Source organism: Aythya ferina (genome assembly GCF_964211825.1).
Source record: "Aythya ferina genome assembly, chromosome: 10".
Classification (NCBI taxonomy): domain Eukaryota; kingdom Metazoa; phylum Chordata; class Aves; order Anseriformes; family Anatidae; genus Aythya; species Aythya ferina.
Genome location: NC_140306.1, coordinates 15,099,705 through 15,112,730, shown reverse-complemented (window position 1 = coordinate 15,112,730; position 13,026 = coordinate 15,099,705). Strand labels below are relative to the sequence as shown.

General features: G+C 63.5%; 2 protein-coding genes across 3 annotated transcripts; both read left to right on the top strand.

The window, feature by feature from the left end:
- Nucleotides 1-2,136: 2,136 nt before the first annotated feature.
- Nucleotides 2,137-3,457, top strand: LOC311442080 (uncharacterized protein; the record flags this gene model as incomplete). Its single annotated transcript, XM_084530846.1, has 6 exons — nt 2,137-2,358; nt 2,473-2,595; nt 2,781-2,860; nt 2,970-3,096; nt 3,172-3,274; nt 3,390-3,457. 6 exons carry the CDS (start codon nt 2,137-2,139, stop codon nt 3,455-3,457), a joined length of 723 nt encoding a protein of 240 aa, XP_084386972.1.
- Nucleotides 3,458-3,656: 199 nt separating this feature from the next.
- On the top strand, nt 3,657-8,624 carry LOC311442055 (uncharacterized protein). 2 transcript variants are annotated; one of them, XM_084530822.1, is made up of 14 exons: nt 3,657-3,829; nt 4,148-4,257; nt 4,501-4,650; nt 4,748-4,902; nt 5,000-5,147; nt 5,623-5,949; nt 6,135-6,249; nt 6,374-6,511; nt 6,696-6,872; nt 7,046-7,198; nt 7,378-7,479; nt 7,570-7,672; nt 7,764-7,811; nt 7,953-8,624. In XM_084530822.1, the coding sequence occupies exons 1-14, from the start codon at nt 3,712-3,714 to the stop codon at nt 8,248-8,250; spliced, it is 2,142 nt and encodes a 713-aa protein (XP_084386948.1). In that variant the 5' UTR covers nt 3,657-3,711; the 3' UTR covers nt 8,251-8,624. The 2 variants fall into 2 exon arrangements, with proteins under 2 accessions (XP_084386948.1, XP_084386947.1); XM_084530821.1 differs by having other exon boundaries at nt 5,551-5,949.
- The last annotated feature ends 4,402 nt before the right edge of the window (nt 8,625-13,026 follow it).

Here is a 13,026-nt window from a genome sequence, read left to right as displayed (position 1 = left end):
GCCTTTGGGAGCTATCCCGCATGCACCCGGTGCTTAAATAAACCACATACCTACTTTATAACTCATTTGCTCTGAGTTACAGAGTTCTTCCACGAATCACAGGGATCTTCTTCTAGGGCCCAGGTGGGAAAAGAAATTGTATGGCCACAGGCAGTGAGGTTGGGTGACATGAGAGTGCTACACAGGTGCTGCTTCCCTTTGTAGGGAAAAAGTCATGCAGACAAAGCTCAGTTAGAGTTGAAGCTGGCCACTACTGTGGGGAACAATGGAAGAGGCTTCCTAAATATGTTAACAGCAAAAGGAGGAGCAGAAATAACATTGGTCCATCACTTGGTGAGGATGGTCAGCTTTTGTAGAGAAGGCAGAGATGTTTAGTGCCTTCTTTGCCGCTGTCTTCTGCACCAATGAGCACCAATGGGCTTTGGGACCCCAGCTGCCCTGAGCTGAAGGACCATGGCTGCCTGTCCTCACCTCGACTGCTGTATGTGGTTTCAGGCACCACAACACAAGAAAGACATAAAACTCTTAGAAAACATCCAAAGGAGGACAGTGAAGATGGTAAAGGATCTAGAGAGCAAAATGCGGGACGAATGATCGAGGTCCCTGGGTTTGCTCAGCCCAGAGCAGAGCAGGCTGAGGGGAGGCCTCACGGCGGCCTGCAGCTCCCTCATGAGGGGAGTGGAGGGGCAGGCGCTGAGCTCTGCTCTCTGGGGACAGCAACAGGACCCGAGGGGGTGGCATGGAGCTGGCACAGGGGAGGGTCAGGCTGGGGGTTAGGGAAAGGTTCTGCACCAGGGCTCAGCAGGAGGGAGTCGGGACGTGCACCACGGCTCAGTGCAGGGCATGGGGACGTGCACCACAGCTCGCTGCAGGGGTCGGGACCATGTCTCCCAGCCCCACTGAGGCAGCCCTGGGGCACGGCAGCGCCCTGCTACTGCCCAGCCCTCTGCAGGCCTGTGGGGCTCTCCCCTTGGCTGGCTGCCGGCTGCCCACCCACACGCTCCCTCGCTGCCCTCCTCAGCAGGACCGGGGCAGAAGATACGATGAAATGCTCGTGGCTGAGAGAAGGACGGGCAGATGGCGGGACGCACACTGCCATGGGCAAAAGAGACTGGGGTCGGTGAAGAGCGATGGAATTTGTGGCCATGGGAGAACAGCACAGTGAGAACTACAAGCACAAAATGAAAGCTACTTGCTGTGTAAGCCCACTCCAGGGGCCAGTTTCAAAAAGTTTCATTTTAAGCAGCAAAGCTGCCTTTTTAGGGTGCAATACCTTATCTGACAGGAAACTCCTTTCATTTTTAGTTTCAAAATAATGATTCTAAGAGCCAGAGCCTGAGGTTTTGGGCCCAAAGCATCCTTTTCGTGTCCAAGCCCCCATCTGGAGGGAGCAAAGCATCACTCTTGGATCCAGACAGAGGAGTGAGGGCCGCGCTGCCCAACATTTTTAAGCCCCAGCATCACATCTTAGGGCAGAAAGCCTCTTCGTGGGGCTCCAAAGCCTTGTTTGAAAGGATAACCCCTCCTTGTTAGTGGCTTTTTCTTGCTTCCACGTCAATGTCGTGGACCAGGCGGCCACTTCCAAGGAACAGTTCCCCGTGTTTAGGGTCCCCGATGTTATTCTCATTTCGTCTGCCCACTGCAGGGCCCAGGCAGCGTCTCCGGAACCGGGAGCAGGGCCTCTGGGGCGGGGGCTCTGGGGCGGGTCCCGTCCCAACGGACACAACGGACCTGGTTCCGTGCAGCAGCGACGGCTTGGAGTGCTCCCAGGTGCTCCAGGTGCGAAGCAAAGGCACAAAGCGCGGGCACCTTGCCCCAGAAAGCCAGCGCAGGAGCCAGGGCTGAGGAGCAGGTGGGGCAGCGCTGCCAGGGCTGCGCAGCGGGGCCGGCCCCAAGGGGCCTGGGTAGGCAGTGGGGCTGGGGGCAGCCCCGGGCAGGGGGACCTCCCTCCAGGACAGGGGCTGGCGTCTGCAGGCCCCTGGGGACAGGACCCCCGCGGGGCTCTGGGGCCACCCGCGGGCAAGAGGAGGGGGCCTGGGGCCGGTGGCAGCGCTGGCACTTTGTGGCATCCCTCCCTCCCTCCCTCCCCCGCGACAGGAGCAGGAGCCACATTCCCTCCTGAGCGCTCCCGGCAGGATGTCGGGGAGACCCCCCTGCTCCCCGCGAGCGGCCTGGCTGGAGGAGGCTGGGGCCTCCCCGGCCTCCAGGCCCCAGCCGCAGCCCTATGAGGAGACCGAGGTGCAGCCACTGCAGGCGCCCTCTGGCTCCGGCGTGGGCCCTTCTGCCTCGGCCGTGGCGCATCAGGAGCAAGAGGACGCCCTGAGCTTCCTCCGCGCTTGCTGCAGCCGCAGACCCAAGGTACCGCTCGCTCGCTCGCTCGCTCGCTTTTGTGCCGCGGCTGCTGGCCTCCTGCGGGCAGCCCCTGCTGGGCTCCCCTGACCCGCTCGCTCGTCTCTCCCCTGCGCGGCTCAGCGAGAGGCGCAGAAGCTGAGGTTTCTGGCCTCCGTCTGCGACGCCTGCCAAGCCGCCGTCGCGGACCCCCGCACGTGGGACGCGCTGTATTTCTGCCAGCTGGAGGTGGCGCAGAGCATCGAGGTGAGGGGACGCCCTGCCCTCTGGCCGGGTGCTGGGCACGGCCCTTCCCGCTGCAGGGGCCAGCGGGGAGCCCCGGGAGCCGTCTGGGACGGGGCAGCCATCCTGGAGGCTGTAGGCCAGCCCCTGGAGCCGCTCGCTGGCCAGGGGACGCTGCCCTGTGCCATCCGTCGCGCTGTGCCCTGCAGGCGCTGCTGCAGGAGGAGCCCAGCGACCGCCTGGACACGGAGGTGCGGCAGAAAGCCATGCTCGCCATCGCCGCCATGAGGTACCTGGGCCAGCGCGGGCTTGGCCGCCACTCCCGGCCAGGGGCCCCGAGTGGGGCACAGGGTGCCGCACAGGGGGCGTTCCTCACCTCTGCCCCCCTCCCCTTGCAGCACAGCACGGCTGCTGCCGCAGGACATGACCGACGGCCTCCTGCACGCCTGCTTCTGCAGGGTCTTCCACCTCCCTGGCCACGAGGACGGGACGGACACGGACACGGACACGTCTCTCTACTCCAGCGTATGCACGGGCCGGGCTCTGGGGCTGCCACTGCTCCGCGTTCGGGCGCCCCGAGCCCTGTCCTCCTCTTTGCAGACCGTGGAAGCCCTGGACAGGCTGCTGCAGGCGCTGGTGAGCAGCACCGGCGCCCGCGGCCTCCTGGAGCTGCAGAACATCTTGAAGGTGGGGCTGGGCAAAGGCTGGGCTTCAGCAGGACGGGGACACGGCCACCCGCCTGGCCAGCGCAGCGGGGGGACAACGGGAAGGAGCAGTGCCCCGTGCTGCGGGCACACCAGCAGCTTTTCTCCCCCCAGCTCCTGCTGCCCTTCACCCAGCAGCAGCCGGAGGCCGTGGAGGAGAGGGCCATGGCGCGGATCGCTAGGCTGGCCGCCTTCCTCACCAGCTGCTCCTTGCCCCAGGTAGGGAGCCCCTGCTGCAGGCAGCCCCGGCGCCCCCGGCCTCGCTCCACGGCCGCGGCTCTCCCCACCTCCAGGCTTGCGCAGAGCCGGGGCTGGGGCTGGGGCCCTGCCGCCCCGCTCAGCCGTGGTCCCGCGCTGCCTCTCTCCCCAGGTCAGCTCCTGCAAAGCAGGAGCCACAGTGCCGAGGCATCATCACCCCGAGAAGCACCGCTTCGCCATGCTGGGGAGGCTGGTGGGGTACCTCCTCCTGTGCTGCACCTGCGAGAACGAGGGAAAAAGCCACGAGGCAGCGGAGGCTGTGCGCCACCTCTGCCTCTTCATCACGCAGCAAAGAAGTGAGAGGAGCCGCGTCGGGCCGGGTCCCTCCACACACGGGCACGCCGGCACAGCCAGGCCAGCACCAGGCCGCCTGGGCCCCTCTCCTCAGCAGGAGAGACCCGAGCGAGCGAGCGAGCCCGGCTGCCTTGCCGCGGGCTGACGAGCCGTTCCCCCTGCCCTGAGCGCGAGAGCCCGGGCCCTCCCTGGCCGCGCTGCCCCCGGCTCTGCTCTGGCATGCCCCCTTCCTGCCAGGGAGGCTTGTGCCCGAGCCCCCGGCTGCCACTGCCAGGTCCCCAGCCCCCCCGCCGACAGACCCTGTGTCCGCTTTTCTCCAGGCACAAGGCTGTGGGACCAGGATGCCGAGCAGCCGCAGGGCTGGCAGAGCTGGCGAGCTCGGCTGTCCTTGCGGCTCTCCGAAGACAGCAACAGCAACAGGATGCTCATGGTGAGAAGCGCCAGCCCCGAGCCCCGAGCCCCGAGCCCCGGAGGAGAGCCCGGCCCTGCGACATCAGCAAGAGGACCGGCGCCGTCCCCGACAAAGCCCGGTCCCCACGGGGCCCGCACGCGGCCGCACCCCAGCCGTCGCCCAGCCCCTGCTCCCAGCTCTCCTGGGGCGCTGGGAGCAGCAGGGCTGAGCGGGGCCGTCGCAGCCCTCGGGGTGGCTGACGTGCTGCCCTTCCTCCCACAGATCTTCATGAAGTACCTGCAGCCCTCGGAGCGCCTGGGCGTCTTCCTCGCCGCCGTCGAGAGCATGAGAGCCCCGAGTCCCCACAGCACCGAGCTGGCTGCCCACATGGTGGACGTGCTGGTGGCAGAGACCGACTTCCATTCGGGACAGGTGGGTGCCCGCCAGCACCCCCGGCCACGGCCACGGCTCCAGCCTCCAGAGCTCCTGCCCTGGTGCCGGCCCGGTCTCAGCCGTGTCCCCCCGGCAGGTGCTCCACATCGTGTGGGCCATCTACAGAAGCCTGCCGTCCGTCAGAGCCGCGCTGGCCCTTCAGAGCCTGGACAGGGCCCTGCTGCTGCTGGCCAGCAAGCGCCCCAGGGAGACGGTTGCCAGCCTGCTGCAGTGCTCGCCGACCTGCACCAGGTACGGGGCCCAGCAGGGCTCCTCTCGCACACCCCCAAAGCCGTCAGCCGGGCCGGGGGCCGGGGGCGGCCCTGCTGACAGCCCGGGGGTCCCGCAGCGTCGCCGTCACCATGTGGAGGGCGACGGTGTCTGAGCCCCCAGGCACAGAGAGGGTGCTGCGGGAGCTGCTCCGCATCCTCATGAACCAGTCTGGCTGCAAGACATCCACCTCCACCGAGGACCACCCGCGCGTCCTGGCCCTGGCCGTGAGTTCCTCGCTTGCCCGTCTGCGTCTGCGTCGGGCAGGGGCCGGGGCCGGGGCCGGGGCCGGGGCAGGGGCAGGGGCAGGGGCAGGGGCCAGGACAGGGGCAGGGGCAGGGGCAGGGGCAGGGGCAGGGGCAGGGGCAGGGGCCAGGACAGGGGCAGGGGCAGGGGCAGGGGCAGGGGCAGGGGCAGGGGCAGGGGCAGGGGCAGGGGCAGGGGCAGGGGCCAGGACAGGGGCAGGGGCAGGGGCAGGGGCAGGGGCAGGGGCAGGGGCAGGGGCAGGGGCCCCGCTCCCCTCCCCTGGCCCCTGCCAGCCTTCTCCGCACCCTGGGGCACCAGCCTGGGGGGCTCCGTCCTCCTCTGTCCCTCCCTGCCCACGCCTCCGCCTCCGGGTGCTTCCTGCAGGCAGCAAGGCCCCTCCACGAGATCCTCCTGCTGCCTACCAGCCGGGGGGAGGCCAATGCCATTTTCCCCCAGCTCTTCCTGGCCCTCCTCTTCCAAGTGTCCTTCACCACGGAGCTGACGCTGCAGGAGGTGCAGGTCTTCTGGAAGAAGCACCCGCAGGACCTGCTCACTCCCGTCAGGTGCCACAGCCCCGGCCCCTGCTGCTCAGAGGAGCCCAGGGCTGGGGCTCCCGGCGTGACCCGGGCCCTTCTCTGCCTGCAGGTCCACGGTGCAGGCCCTGAAAGCGCTGCTCCGCAGCGTGGGCCTGGGGAGCCAGGTGCTGGCCATAGAGGCGCAGGGCGGCTGGGCCGCGCTTCTCAGCACCGAGAGCCACCTCTGGGGCGTGCAGGTGGTGGCCAGGTGAGAGCCCCTCGTCGGCACCATCCCAGCCCTGGAGGTGACAGGGGCTTCTCGGAGGAAGTGCTGCCACAGCACGGGTGCCCGTGGCCGCTGGGGCGGTGCCAAAAGAGAGCGGTGCAAAGCCAGGAGAGCTGGGCCCGCCCGGCTCGGGGCTGACGGCGCCTGCTTGCCGTTCTCCCTGCCAGGGAAATGAAGGAGTTGCCCAGGAGCCTGCGCGCCACCATCATCCACCAGCTGGTCGAGCTGCTCCGCATGGAGGCCTCCTCCTGGGAGACGGTGGCCATGGTCATCCTCAGCGAGGTGAGCAGGGGCAGCGGGAGCAGCGAGCCCACGTGGGCCTCGGGGCCAGGCTTGGCCGTGCCCTGGCATTCCTGCCCTGGCATTCCTGCTGCTGAGCCGGCACTGCGCCCCACGTCCTTTTCAGCTGCTGGAGTGCACAGAGCTCGGCGACGAGCTGGACTGCGTCGTGAGCCTCTTTGCCAGCTACCTGCGGAGCCCGTGCCTGGGCATGCAGAGCCTGGTGCTCAGGGCGATCCTGGGGCTCACCGAGAGGCCGGCCACGGTGAGCGGGGGCAGCCGGCAACGCCACGAGTGCCGCGGCTCGGGCTGGGCTGGCCCCGGGCTCTTGTGGCTCGGCACCTCGCCAGGCAGCGGGGAGGGGAAGGGGCGCTGGGCGGGCTGGGAGAGTGTTGTCGCCCAGGGGGCAGTCATTGCTTTCCCCAAAGGAAGGTGTTTTGTTCACACAGGCGAGGCGAGCGCTCGTCCTGCTGCCGAGCATCACGGAGCAGCTGCAGGGTGCAGACAGCGACACCCGCGCTGTCGCTCTGCCCGTGCTCAGCACCATGCTGCGGCTCCTGGAGGGGAGGACGCTCAGCCTCACGGCTCTGGAGCTGGCCGGCAAGCTCCCAGCCCTCTTTGGCGACGTAAGGCTGCGTCCCCATGGCTGCATCCCTGGGACAGCCCGCTGTGGGCTCTCCCTGCCCGCTGCCCAGCCCGGGGCGCTGCGAGCCCTTGGGCAGGCTCGTTTTGGAGCGCTTCTGGGGGCTCGGGGCCTTTGCCCCCAGCGGGACCGATGTCCCCCTCTCGCCCTCCCCAGGAGTCAAGCACGGTGCGGCTTCTCTCTATTCGCCTCTTCCTCGACACGCTGGGCTTGGTGGAGGGCAGCGAAGAGAAGCTGCAGCAGGTGGCACACAGGAGCCTGCTCCCGCTGTCCTTCCACCTGCACGACCAGGACGAGAGCGTGGCCGAGGTGGGCATTTTCGGGGGAGGGAGATGCTGACTGCCCTGCCCTGCCCTGCCCTGGGGGCCCCCGAGCACCAGGGGTGCTGCAGCTGCTGGCAGCGTTAGTCTCCACTGAGGCCCCCTCCCTGCGGAGGGGGGAGCAGGGTCTTCTGCCCAGGCTCTGCTGCCATCTCAGCTGTTCTGCAGGCCTCCCGGGAAGCCCTCCTTGGTGTCGCGCGCGTCCTGCGCTGGAGGCAGCTGGCGCACCTGGCCGAGACGCTGCAGAGCTGGGAGATCGGCGAGTGCCTGGTACGCACAGTTCTGCACCCGGGGCCGGGGCCGGGGCCGGGGCCGGGGCCGGGGCCGCCCTGCGCTGAGCCCGCGCCCTTCCCTCTGCAGCTGGCCAGGAGGAGCAGCGCAGCAGAGGAGTACCTGACCCAGAGCCTGCCCTACCTGCAGAGCCCGCAGGAGCCCCTGCGGCGGGAGGCTGTGAGGTTCACTGGTGAGCCGCGAGCCTGGGGTCCCCCGTCCCTGTGCCTTCGTGCTGCGCCCCGGGGAGCAGCCGGGGGCGCTGACAGGCCGTGTGTCCCCAGGGCTCGTGGGGAGGCACCTGCTGGATCAGCGCCAGGACATCTGCCAAGGTGAGCCAGGGAGGGGGATGGCAGGAGCCTGGCCCCTGCTCCTTCCTGGCTGTGCGGAGAGCTGGGGGCAACGTCGGCGGGGGGCCGGGCGCTCTGCGGGTGCAGGGCCGTCACCTCGCCTCTCCTTCTCTGTTCTCTCAGCCCTGCGAGGCTTGGCAAACGACCCCTGCAAGTCGGTCTCGTCGCTGGCGATTCAGACGGGGCTGATCCTGCAAGCACCATGGCCACGCTCGCGCTTCAGCTTTCGGCAGCTGTGCTCCAGGCTGCAGAAGGCGTGGAGGAGGCGACGCTCTTCCCCGGCAGGCAGCTGAGCGTGCTGGAAAGCTCCCGGCATCTCCTCCTGCCTGCGGCGCAGCCCCGCTCCCCGGGCACGTTCCCTCCACTTCTCCGGCCTTCTGCGTGCCGGGGGCACGCCCGAAGCAGCTCCCGAAGCCCATGAACAACAGGGCTTCAGCCGGCGCCTCTCCAGCAGCGAGCCTGCTCCAAGACCCCCGCTTCGGCCTGGGACACTGCCAGGGATGGCACAGCCGCAGCTCCACTGGGCCACCCGCCCTGAGCGCGGAAAGTGGCCTCCTCCTCCTCGTTGCCATCGGAGCTGGCCAGCAGCATCCTCAGCTACACGCAGGCTGTGCCTCCCCAGCCCCGGGGGCACCGTGCAGCCCTCCCTGGAGCGCAGCTCTGCGCACACGCCCCACGCCTGGGGGCCTCGCTCTTTGCCCTCTCTCTGGCCTTTCGCGCGGTCTCCCCCATTTTCTTCCCTTCCCTTCCCTTCCCTTCCCTTCCCTTCCCTTCCCTTCCCTTCCCTTCCCTTCCCTTCCCTTCCCTTCCCTTCCCTTCCCTTCCCTTCCCTTCCCTTCCCTTCCCTTCCCTTCCCTTCCCTTCCCTTCCCTTCCCTTCCCTTCCCTTCCCTTCCCTTCCCTTCCCTTCCCTTCCCTTCCCTTCCCTTCCCTTCCCTTCCCTTCCCTTTCCTGCCCTGCCCTGCCCCGCCCCTCCCTGCCCTGCCCTGCCCTGCCCTTCATTTTTTTCCTCCCTCTCCCTTTTCCCTTTAATTAAACTTTTTGTATCTCAACCCTCGAGCTCCATGTGTCTGTCGTATTTTCTCCCCCTGCCTCTTGCAGCAGGGGCAGGGAGAGAGCGGCCGCGCTGGAACTCGGCTGCCCACCTGAGGAAAACCAGCACCCTGTTGGGACAGCAGGGGCGTGCTGGAGTGCTGCCTTTCTCCACTTCACCATTTGCCCGGAGGAAGGATCTGCCCCCTCTGACTCTGGCCAGCACTGAGCGTCCTTTTGGGATGCTGCCAGGCTGCACCAGGACAGCCAGGCGCTGTAGCACTGGGGAGAGAGTCTCCAAGTGCCTTCCCTCCAGAGGCCAGCTCTTCTGAAGCACAGCGGCCGACAGCAGTTTCAAACCAGTAGGGGGAAACCAAAACCAGTGCTTTGTGTCCCAAAGAAGAGGCTCTGAGCACAGAACCAGAGGCCTTGGGTCTGAAAAAATAAAAATTAATTAACTAATTAATTAATTAATAGAAAAGAGTAAAAGAAAAAAAGAAAAGGAAGAAAAGAAAGAAAAAGAAAAAGAAAAAAGGTGGTGGATCCTAAAAGGCTTCTTTGGTCCCTCAAAGCCTCTGAGCTGGATGGTCCCAAACCCGAGTTTTAAAGCCCAAAGCCTCTCTACTTTGAGGTCCACCCCTCATTTAGGATCCGAAGCTTCATTATTAGGCCCCCGTGTTTCCTTGTTTGCCTGCCACAGCCTTATTGTCAGGGTCCAGCACCTCCACTTGGGATCCAAAGTCGTCTTTTGATCTCCTAACCCCTCAGAATTGAGCCCCAGGCTCTACGTTCTAGTGAACAAATCTTGCTTTTCAGGGCCCTGCAACTCCATGCTGATCCAAAGGTGACTTTTGATGGCTTACCTCCTCAGTTTTCAAGCCCAGGCCATCATTTTTAGGGCACAATGCCTTACTTTGGTGTCTCACAGTTTCATTTTAGGCTGCAAAGCTGCCTTTATAGGGCGCAGTACCTTAGCTGACAGGAACCCTCTTTCATTTTTAGTTTCAAAATGTTCATTCGAAGGGCCAAGGCCTGAGGTTTTGGGCCCAAAGCCTCCTTTTTGGGTCCAAACACCCATCTGGAGGGAGCAAAGCATCGCTCTTGGATCTAGACAGAGGAGGGCAGGCTGTGCTGTCTGACATTTTTAGGCCCCGGCCTCACATGTTAGGGCAAAAGCCTCTTCCTTGGGCTCAAAAGCCTCTTCCTTGGGCTCAAAAGCCTGGATTGAAAGGGTAACCTCTACTTTTTTTCTGGCCTTTTCTTGCTTACACATCAATCTTAGAGACCAGGCTGCCACTTCCAAGGAACAATTCCCTGTTTTTAGGATCCACAATTCTATGATAAGATGCAACGCGGCCTTCTTAGATGGCGAGGCCTCCCCCTATAGCCCCTTAACCTAGCTTCTGGATCCAATGTCAGATTTTTCTTGCTTCCAGCCACACTCTTACGGACCAGGCTGCCTGTTTTAGGGCAACACGCCCAATTTCTAGGGTCCACACTTTGATCGTAAGGTGCAAAGCGGCCCTTTTAGATGCCGAGGCCTTATTTGAGAGGAAAACCCCTCATTCCATATTCCCGAATCCTCATGCTAGGAGCTGAGGCCTGAATTTTAGGGTCCAAAGCCTCCTTTGCGGGTCCAAACACCTATCTGGAGGAAACAAAGCAGCAGTTCAGGATCCAGACCCTGAGCTGCAGAGTCCAAAGGCCCAGGTTTTGGCTCCAAAGCCTGACTTGGAGATACAAGACACACCCTCTCCTCCTCCCTGCCTCTTGCCTCCTCCCCTCATGAAATTTTAACAGTCCAAAACCTCATTATTACGGCCCCATGCTTGTTTATTACACCCCAAATCCCTATTTTCTAGGTCATGAACCTCTACATGGCATCCAGACTCTTCTTCTGATTGCCTTAACTTTCCGTTTAAGGGCCAGGCTGCTCCTTTTAAGTGACCGAGTGCTTTTGGTCAGGGCCCTGACTCCTGCTTCTGGATCCAAAGCTAGATTTTCCTTGCTTCCAGCCACACTCTTATGGACCAGGCTGCCATTTTTAGGGCACAATGCCTAATTTTAGGGTCAACACTTTCACTGGAATGTGCAAAGCGGCCCTTTTAGATGGTGAAGCCTTATTTGAGAGGAACACCTCTGCTTTCAAATTCCCATCTGGAGGGAGCAAAGCATCACTCTTGGATCCAGACAGAGGAGTGAGGGCTGCACTGTCCATCATTTTTAGGCCCCAGCATCACATATTAGGGCAGAAAGCCTCTGCCTTGGACTCTAAAGCCTTGTTTGAAAGGATAATTCCTCCTTTTTAGTGGCTTTTTCTTGCTTACATCCACAGTCTTACGGACCTGGCTGCCATTTTCAAGGACCAACTTCCTAGTTTTAGGTCCACAATTTTATTCTTAGGTCCACTATTTTATTAGGGAGCGTCTCCGGAACGGGGAGCAGGGCCTCTGGGGCAGAAGAAGAACGGCACACAGGGGTTTCCACATCACGCTGCCCAGCCATGCCAGAACCTGCCCCCAAAACACCCGCTGGGACTTGCCCGTAGCGCTGCTCAGGCCCCTGGAGCTCTGCGGGAAGGAGATCCTGCAGCCAACCCCTTGTTGTGTGACTGGGGATCCAGCACCTAGTCTGGGGGCTGCTGCTGAGGAATTTCCCTGTGTGGCAGGCCTCGCCGCAGGGCTGAACGTACCCATGACTTGCGGAAAACGGTCTCCACCATCAGGAAGTTGTACAGTAGGTACGTTTATTCAGCGCTGGGCAGCACGGGGGGGAGTCCCACCAAAGTCGTGCGCACCTGACGCGGCAACTTGCCATGGTTCTATGCAGTAAAGAGTTACCTATGCATGAAGTTTCACACCACGCCTATACGTATTCGTAACCTGTCCCCGCTTGGTATTAAAATTAGTTCCATTTCCATCAACTCCTCCCATCTGCACTTTCACAGTGTAGTCTGGTGGTCGTGGGATGAAGATTGATGACTCTTCCTCATCACCGCTAGCTGACCTCTTGTCTCTGCGCAGACTCAGTTGCTCCTTGACCCTTGTCCACCCGCAGGACCAGTTTCTTAAGACAGGCTCACACTCTTCTGAGGAGACTGCCCTTGGGAAAGGGGCCCAAGGCTTCTTGCTTTAATTAACTTGAGCATCCTAGTTTCATGCTATCACTCCCTCTCTGCTTGATAAGATTCCCCTAACTTCCTCTCTCAGTTCCCCCTTTTCTCCAAGTTAGAAAGGAATGTACTAAGAAGTTAGTGACTTCTTGTGTGTTCCTAACTCCCTCTCTCAGCCATCCAACCCGCAGGGCTCAGGACTTGTTGATGCTCTAAGGAAACGCCTGAGGAGACAGAGAGCTGTGTGTCCAGCCCACAGGGCGCCGGACAGCAGGCTGGCCAGGACAAGGAGACAAAGAACAGGCAGCCAAACAGCGCGAAAGAAGCAGGAAAGCTGGAGGAAGAGGTTCTGCCTCTGTTGTGCCGCTGGGTGGAAAGCGGCTCTGAAAAGGGACAGCCTCGTTCGCAGCTGCTCGGAAGAGAGCCCCAGCTGGTGTCTGGAATGCTCTGGTGTCCCCAAGGCTGCCAGCACTGGGAACAGCCTGTTTCTGGCGGTGCCTCCCCTTTCCTGGTCTCGCAGAGAAAGGGAAGCCCATGCAGGACCACGCAGGGAAGGCCTGCAATGCCATGGGAGGGACTGCGTGCTGGAGCAGGGCAAGAGAGCGGGGACAAGCGGCAGAAGAGGCTGGAGAGCGGGAAAAGGTGTCCGCAGGTTGCTCGTAGCTTCTCCCTCCCCTGGCCACTTAGCGCGAGGCGAAGCACAGCCTGGACACTGGCGATTCGGGTGCAGAGCTTTATTCGGAGAAGGCATGCCGCTCGGCAAAGCTGCCGGACGGCTGCCAGTCCTCACCCCCCCGCTGCCCCGCACGCCGGGGGGGCCGCCCCCAGCCCTGGTGGGAGGGCCGGGACGGTGGTGGGGGCCGGGGGGGTGGTATCCACGGGGGCTGGAGGGCGCTGGGCCGGTCGCGCTGCAGCCGGCTGGGGTGCGCTCGGCCAGGCCCGGGTGGCGGCCGCTGGCGCTGGGCCCGTCTCGGTGCCTGGGCTTCCGAGGCTGCGGAGAGGCGCCTGCGGAGAGAGGAGGCTGGGCAGCACCCGGCGGCCGCGCCGCAGCACC